Source organism: Zerene cesonia, chromosome 9 (assembly GCF_012273895.1).
Source record: "Zerene cesonia ecotype Mississippi chromosome 9, Zerene_cesonia_1.1, whole genome shotgun sequence".
In the NCBI taxonomy this organism is placed as follows: Eukaryota; Metazoa; Arthropoda; class Insecta; order Lepidoptera; family Pieridae; genus Zerene; species Zerene cesonia.
In genome coordinates this window covers 3,041,911-3,050,522 of record NC_052110.1, presented here as the reverse complement: position 1 = coordinate 3,050,522, position 8,612 = coordinate 3,041,911, and the positions used below count along the sequence as shown (strand labels likewise).

The following is an 8,612-nucleotide window of genomic DNA, read 5'->3' as shown; positions in this document are numbered from 1 at the left end:
CCAAATTTCAGAGGAATCGGTCGAGCCGTTTCGGAGGAGTATAGAGACTAACATTGTGACACGAGAATTTTATATATATCTAAGATTTAAATATTCATTCTTTTAAACACCAATTCATGGTAAGTTCTGTATGCCTGTATATACGTTTGAATAATGTGTTAGATGTAAAACCAACCAATCAATAATTACACAAATCTTATTGTTTTTAATTACTGATGTTAATTTCTAGGTACAGAAAAACGGGACCTGTGACTCGTGACGTGTGGTTACCCTTAAGCGTCCTATGAGGATATTGTTTCTTAAAAAATAATAAAAAATCTTTTGTTTTATAAGCATAATACATATTCACCTTTCAACATTGTACCAGTTAAAAATTTACTTCATTATGTTAGTTATTAATATAACAATCTGCCAAGTCCGCTTTGTTGTTACAAACTTCCACAAACAAACAGTTCCCTGAAGTGTGAAACAGGAAACTGCTCTAGACAATAGAACAAAACTTTACAAGGCACTAGGAAAACATGGCTAGTTGCATTTACACTTCGTTAGAACCAAGACAGTCTTCGGGAAAATGTTTACTAAGTCTATCAGTAAGTATTTTATAATATTGTAGAAAGAATCATGATTGAACAATAATTGATAACCTTAAAATATCAAGCACTAACTTCCTTCCACTGAAAGAACATTCGAATAAATAAGTGTAACCTTCTTTTTATTCATAAACGAAAATAATTCTTAAATGTCAAACATAATAAATGCAAAGAGTGTAAGACGTAAACAACTTTGTATTGTTTGCTTCTAATTTATTTATGAACTCCACTTACAAATCGATAGCACTTGAACTTTCTTTATTAATTTAAAAGTTCTACATATAAGAGAAAATTTTATCGTTTGTTATTTATGTTATAATGCCCTAATAAGCCTAATTATTGTGTTTTAAAGGATAACATTACTTACAAAACTTTATTATTTTCAATACAAAGATGAATCTCCTATTTTTTAATATAATTTTCAGTTCTTCTCATTGTATACTATATGATAATAACAACATCTGCCCATGGGCCGCCACGGGAGCGAGACAATGAAGATATTGCGATGGGGCGGAAGGTAAAAAAAGTAATAATCGACTTTTATTCAATTTATGAACTTGACACGAAAGTTAAATTCATATTGTAATAGAATTTCTTAAGAACTCAATAGTTTCTGTGAGAGAATGTATGGTTAGACGATGAAATAAAATTGAAGATGTTAAAAATTTAATAGATGTTTTTTATTCTTTATGTGAATATAAACTCTTCGACATTTCATCCAGTTATAGTAAAGTGTATTTGTGTAAGAAGAGTTAACATTGCATCATCTAACTTCACATAACTTATCGTTTATTATAACTAACAGACTAGCAGTTTCACAAGAACTATGCCAATGTTTTTTTATATTTTGCGTTCCCTCATAATAATATCGAGAAAAATAAATAATAGGTGCTTAAAAGATGATTAATAGCCCACCTACTAGAACTTCGTTCTAAAAAAATCTCATATATTTTTTGATTTATTTGACTTATGATAATCCTTATGTCAATCCTCGTTACAGATGGGTGCAAAGTGGTGCAGCATGGCGAAGGTATGCAACCACGATCGCGTGCCAATCTGCGGGGTCAGCCACGCCGGGGACATCATGGGCTTCCGGGATCTGTGTGACATGTTCGATTATAATTGTATCCGACGACGAAGTTAGTTCATATTCAGATTCTTACGGATTTATGGTTGACAGTCTATGGTATTATTATGTACGAGATTCGGATATTGACGAACCGTGCTAATAGCCATGTAAATGGTCTTATATTTAAATTAGTGTTAATAAGAATTATACAAAGCATAAACGCTTGCATGAACCTGACATATACCATACGTTTCATATCACGATCATTTAGTAAGAGCGAATACAATTAGAGACAAAATTAATTATATAAAATGTGCTTGGTAACGTTATAGGGTTAACTCTGTTTCTATAAATAAAAGATAGGAGTGCATATGTCATTTTTACAACTGCAATAATTCATGCAAATTTATCCAACAGCCATATTGAGGCATTTCGAAGTTTGGTGAAATTAAGACTAGTTATTGCAATATACTATGTACAAACTGCCTTTAATGGTTTTGGATAGGTTTAAAAATACAACAAGAGAAAATATCAACATGCTTAATATTATCTCTACGAAATTTTTAAAATGGAAATCTCGGGAACTATTGGACAGATTCAGAATTTATTTTACGCACAGCGTATTTTCAGAGAACCTAGCTCTACAAATGTTCGTAGGGGGTTTGCGGTGATCGCTACCAGTAGGCCAACCACAAGCTAAGATATCGCCTCTTACATAATAAATGTACGTGAGCCTTCAATGCTATAGGCAATGCTTCATCTAAGGATAAAGCCGAAGCGGACGTCTAGTCCATTGATATAAATAAATTAATTATTTTTTCTATTTAGATACTACTATATTTTACAGATTACAAACAAACTGGATGTCCCGAAGATAAATCACTTCTGACAGCATCTCGCCGACCCACCAACAGTTACTATGACGAATAATATTTAATTAAGTCAAAATTATCTGTAATTAACAAATTAATCACATAATGTTATTGAGCAACCTATTGTAATTTCTACGTTAAATAAATAAGCACATTTAAACAATAAATCTATATTCTGAGATCTTCCTTTTTATTTTAAATCGAATACATTTTTAATCAGGTTTATTTAAAACAATCGTTACAGAGGAATGTAATTTTTATTTATAAATTAAGAAAGGGGAAAGACTTAACATATTGTTTGAAACGATCCTATTTAAAAACTACCTGACATTTTGATAGCAAAAACTACACCACTCCTGAGTGAAATAGATTACATTTTATTTTGTTTGAGATGGGGAGAGCCGGGATGTGCGGCTAGTAGAAAAAGTCAGTAAAATTATTTTTAAGAATATTAAAAATCTCATGCATACTCATGCATTGAAAAATACAGATTCAATGTTGACCTAGCCTCTATTAAATTTGGTTTTTGAATACAGTTAATGGTAATGGTATATACGCTTATTTATTTCCTTATTCACTTTTTAATAAAATGAGAGATACAGATTAAATCAACAAAAAATTTGAAATTAATAATTTAGTAAACGCCAGTGTCTCATTATCCAACTATGTATTTATATTTTCACAATATCCAGATCTTTCTATCACTTTGCCAAAACAAACTCAAAAATAACTAAAATATAGGCATATGATGCACCTTCGTTACCTAACCCGATACGCAGAATCATTTTGGATTCATAGATATTGTATACGACTGACAATTTTCTAGTAAACGCAACCTATTTTATAAACACACAATTCCTAGCATAAGAAATAATAGCTTGTTCTATCGTTAATAAGAACAAGCATTCAACACAGGAGTAATGCGAAGACAACATGTCTTCACAAATATTCATATTTTGCATAATGCTATCTTGTTTATTCGAAAACGCTAACCTACATCTGGTTGGAGACAAAGCACACGTGGTAAGAAAATTGAGATGTCTGTAGATATTTCCTATTTAAAACCCTACTATAATATTATAAATGCGACAGCAACTCTCTTCACTAATTATTAATAATTCTATCTCATGTCATAGTTTATTTGAATGTGGTAGTACAAGTAATAAGAAAACTCTTATAAAACCTCTTTTTTCCATGCTTAAATAATAACGACGTTTTTGGTTGCTATATAGAACTGGCTCGAAATAAAACAATAATATCTTTAATCAAAACGTGTTTTTAAAACCTTTTTATTTTAATTATTCATGAAATTCACGTTCTACTTTCAGACGGAGCTGAAGAAACTATGTGAACACGCTTACACGTGTTTTCACGACAATGTTATAATTTGCGGGAAATCTGTGAATGAAGCTAGAACATTCTTAGATCTCTGCGATTTATACGAGTATTCTTGTGAATACAATATGGGTACCTAATCATGATAACTTTCTAATATGATATTTGTTTACTTTATATATATTAGGTACAGTTATTTATTGGTTTTGCTCGCATATGATATTAAAAACAATAGATATTACTATAAATACAAATAAATCATCCATATCAAAATTCAGATGATATTTTGAAAGGTTTCCAAAAAACCCCCACGTGTAAATCTTGGAAGATAGAACGACTGAATAAGTACATAGTTTATATTTCCTAATCTTTCGAGGAACGTCGTAAGGCTTCTCATTGATTCTGTAGCTTCTCCTTTGAGAGCTTATATGGAAGATAATCTTACTTGTTAGGATACTGTGACTTGTGTCACGGGGCGTTACACCACATGAGTAGATAAACGGAATAACAATTTCGTACTCATATTTAGGTTCCTAGGTCTATTGTATTGATATAACAGTGCTAAATAATACAACAGTTTCGGTCACTGTTGCAACCAATAAAAATATAATGAAATTTTTAATAATATTTTTGTGCATAACATTTATTGGAAATTCACAAAATTTATGCTTGTACTTGTTTCAATATTTATTTATAAAGTTTTCCCTTTTTAATATAAAACTTTTTGCAGTTTTCAGACACGTTAAAGACGAAGAAGGAATCTGCCCTAATCCAAGAGAATTGGGACAAGGAGTTGGTTAAACATCGCGTATATTTACTCATAAATAATTTAAAAATAGTTTTACATTCTTAGCAAATATCAATTGTCGTACAAATCAATTATTCAATCCAGGCCGGCATGTTGGTACTAATGCGAAATCTGGAACAAAGATTACACGTCAGTTTAAGTATATAAATTATTTATTCTTAAAATTTGTAATAATTGTAGGAAGTTGTCAATTACTGAAGTTAACATGTAATTAAAGTAATGCTTCATCTTCAAAGAGTAATCAGCAAAAACCGAAATAATGAAAATTTATTGAGGTAAAAACTTTTTTCCATAAAGGAATACAAATGACCCACTTTACTATATAGACATTTTACGTGAGTGGTGTTTTTTATATTTTTTTATTTATAATGACTGATTATAAAAAAAAATACGTCAAAGCTGATTTAATATATAATAGCATGTTTTGTTTGTATAAACAGGAAACAACTTATACAAGTATCTTTCATCAAACAATTCATTTTATCCATAATATACCTAATAACCGTTGTATTATAAATCAAATTTTAAGATGATGATGGAATATGATATAGAATCTACTACTTACTTATTAAATATTATATTTAAAATTAAATACTGGAAAATTGCAATCTTCAGAAAAAAAAAAACATTTTATTCTAGAATTAATAATCAGATTTTTCATTAATCGCTTCTAAAACATATACGGATAAAAAATATAGCATGATATACTCACTATACTTCCAATAGCAGTTGACTTGCAACATGTGGCAGAGATCATCGAATTTTCCGTATCCGAAGTTATCGTCATAGCCACATATGGGGTTAAAGGTCCTACGGCATACCACGGCAACAGCGCACCAAGGGCTAGGGCGGTTGATTTGATTTTCCGGCAATATTATCGGACTTCCACCATAAGATCGGCGATACTGAAAGAAATAATCTAATTAACTAGCAATACCATTAGGTTATAGGCAATATTTAAGCTGTCTAATAATTACCTAAATGGGAAACAGAAATGTTCGTGGAAATTATTGAGTTAAGCAACTTTAATTGAAATTTAAATTTGCGTGTCACAAACTGCAGCGAAGTGTAACTTTTGGGGTATATTTTTTATTTTATTTCAGTAATAAAAGTAAATCTCGCTCTAAGACACATTTATTAAAAATATTTAAAAAATGAAGCAAGTGTGTGTCAAACTTCTGAAGCAAGTAATGAATGAATAAAATGAAAAATAATCAAAAAAAGGTTAACGCTCCAGAAGGTTGACTACGCACCTACCTCAAAATCATTGGAACGTCTTTCTACAAGGGGGGTTGGCGCATCGTCTCTTTCAAACGCCCTCATTATCATGTCTTTAAAAAGAACCCCATAGGTTGGAATACTTCTCCCAAATTTAATTAAAGGGTTATCCGTATCTTCCGAATTACTGCGCCTCGACTGGCGGTGTACCTCTATTTTCTCAGGCATTTTCGGTTCTTCCATTTTATGACTGAGATTTTCGATAAGGGTTTTAATTAATACGCCATTATTGGTTGCCGTTTTTATTAGATGCTCCAATGCTTGTGTATGTTGTATCAGTTTTTCTTCCACAAACTCGACGAATTTATTCTTCTTGCTTTTAACATCTTCGCTTTCACGTTTATGTTTTTTCTGGTGAAATAAACCGCTTGTCTTAGTTTTTGCTGCTTTTCATTAGATTCATTAAGTGATTATGTTTAATACTCACCGTAGGTGGCTCCATTGCATACACTAGAACATCTTCCAAGCTTTCTATAGGATCTTGATTGGTGTAAATTATATACGTGAGTATCATTAAAACTGTAAATAAAACACATTGTTAATTTTGTTTATTTTGTAAATATGATGGACTATATAATTAAAAAAATACCAATATATAGAGACTTCATGTTGTCCTTTAGAATCTAAACAATTGGGTCGGGGGGGCGATGGAAACGGCACTTATAGTGTCGATAATTGGACGTGCAATACAAATGATTTTGATACTTGTACATTAATACGCATACAATTTTAAGATTAAATTTTATATTATCAAACTTTTCGGTAATAAATATAATATCACAGACAACAAAGTTCGTTATTAAGCTACGTCTTTATAACCTAATTACGTTCAAAGAAAATGCGTAGGCAGCACTTGCTTTGTAAATGTCTGTTGAATAGCTTTATAACATTTATTAGACTTACTTTGTATATCTCAGTTATTATAATTGAAAATATATTTAAAGCAATAACATTTAATATGAAAACAGCATTCTTAGAAATCCACCTTATAACATCATTTTATTAAATATTAAATTGTAATATTGTCCGAACGCCAGGTATTTATCCAGTATATCATAATATACGATCATCGTTTTTAAATTGATTTTAATTAATTATATTGAATATATAATATAATGGATCTAAATAACTATGTTTATTGCTCGACTAAATAAAGATCTTAATTAAATCCGCATTTATATCATCGTCACATTACACCTTTAGTTAATCTATCTCGCTAGAAGAAATACTGATCCGTTCTAATGATGACTGTACCAAACCATTTGCAACTCAATGCATTGTTATTTTTCCATAGTTTATAATCAGTCCTACATACGTATTATGTGTCAGTTACTGTGAGTGAAGGTAATATCAGACTGCGTTCTGCTATTGTTCTATATCCCTGCTAATCCCTACTAATATTATAAATGCGAAAATAACCCTGTCTGTCTGATACGCTTTCACGCCTAAACCACTGAACCAATTTTGTTCGAATTTGGTATGAAGATGAACTATAACTTGGGAAAGGACAGAGGATACTTTTGATCGAGAAAAATAAGGTAGAAGGGGTTGAAATAGGGGACGAAAGTTTGTATGGCAGTTCCTTATTATCAAACATTTTATTTATTTATTTAGGTTTATCAGCTGTTGTTGCATAAATATTTTCTCTCAATACAAAAAAAAAGTTTAGTAATACACATTATATGCACAACAATTAGAGATAAACACAACATTCAACATTTATATTATTTGGGAGATTAATTTTATTGTGGGAGTCGAGCACGCTTCGGCACGAATTGGGCCAGCTCGCACCGGGGAAGTACCACACACCCACAGAAAACCGGCGTGAAATAGTGGCATGCCACTGTGTTTCGTACGGTGAGTGGGGGAGCCGAAGGCCCGATTCCTTTTCCTCACCCGTTCTAGTCCATTCCTCCTTTCCAGTCGTTAATCCTTTCCTTTTCCCTTACCCCATAAAAGCGGGCAGGGCATTCACAGAGGTACTACTTTTGCGAATGTTTATGGGCGGTGTCGATCGCTTACCATCAGGCGAACCACCAGCTCAGCTGCCCGCTATGACATAAAAAAAAAGACAAATAGTCTAGACTTTGGGAAAGACTATAGGCTACTTCTTGTAAATGCTTACCATGGGGTAAAGCTATAAGCTAAAGTATACTATATATAGAAGGACATATCTACAATAATATTATAAAGAGGAAAATAGCATTTTTTATGTTTTTGTATGATTGTTGGTAACGTTTTTACGAAAAAACATCGACCAATTTCAAATATTTTTCCCCACTAGAAAGCTGCAACGTCACTGACTGACATAGGCTATAGAGATACCACGGGCGAAGTCGGGGCGAACAGCTAGATATAATAAGCAAATACCAAATACAATGTGAACGTATTCATAGAAATGTATAGTGTGCAATATCGTTTTGTTATATTATAGCGTAGTTAAACCTTTAAATGAATATATTTTAATACAATTTCCCCTAGAAAAATAAATTTTCACCTAAGATAAATATTTACTCCTGAACATTTTGTGCAAAATATCAAGTCTTTTCAATCCGAATCGATTCTTCAATGTGATTTATAGGTATTAACCGGATCGTGATTAAATTACTACGTTGATGCGGTTCTCTCTCAGCTAATTGTGCTGTCACACGCTCCTCCAT

General features: G+C 31.6%; 2 protein-coding genes across 3 annotated transcripts; one reads left to right on the top strand and one right to left on the bottom strand.

The window, feature by feature from the left end:
• Positions 1 to 548: 548 nt before the first annotated feature.
• On the top strand, positions 549 to 2,621 carry LOC119829069. Of its 2 annotated transcripts, none has more exons than XM_038351442.1 (4): positions 549 to 590; positions 1,016 to 1,107; positions 1,591 to 1,729; positions 2,507 to 2,621. In XM_038351442.1, exons 1-4 carry the CDS (start codon positions 572 to 574, stop codon positions 2,587 to 2,589), a joined length of 333 nt encoding a protein of 110 aa, XP_038207370.1. In that variant the 5' UTR covers positions 549 to 571; the 3' UTR covers positions 2,590 to 2,621. The 2 variants fall into 2 exon arrangements, with proteins under 2 accessions (XP_038207370.1, XP_038207369.1); XM_038351441.1 differs by having other exon boundaries at positions 556 to 590; positions 1,016 to 1,116.
• A 2,120-nt stretch (positions 2,622 to 4,741) lies between these two features.
• LOC119829149 lies at positions 4,742 to 8,612 on the bottom strand. Its single transcript, XM_038351551.1, has 5 exons — positions 8,561 to 8,612; positions 6,380 to 6,471; positions 5,932 to 6,303; positions 5,387 to 5,579; positions 4,742 to 4,785 (listed from the first exon to the last, which is right to left on the bottom strand). Exons 1-5 carry the CDS (start codon positions 8,610 to 8,612, stop codon positions 4,742 to 4,744), a joined length of 753 nt encoding a protein of 250 aa, XP_038207479.1.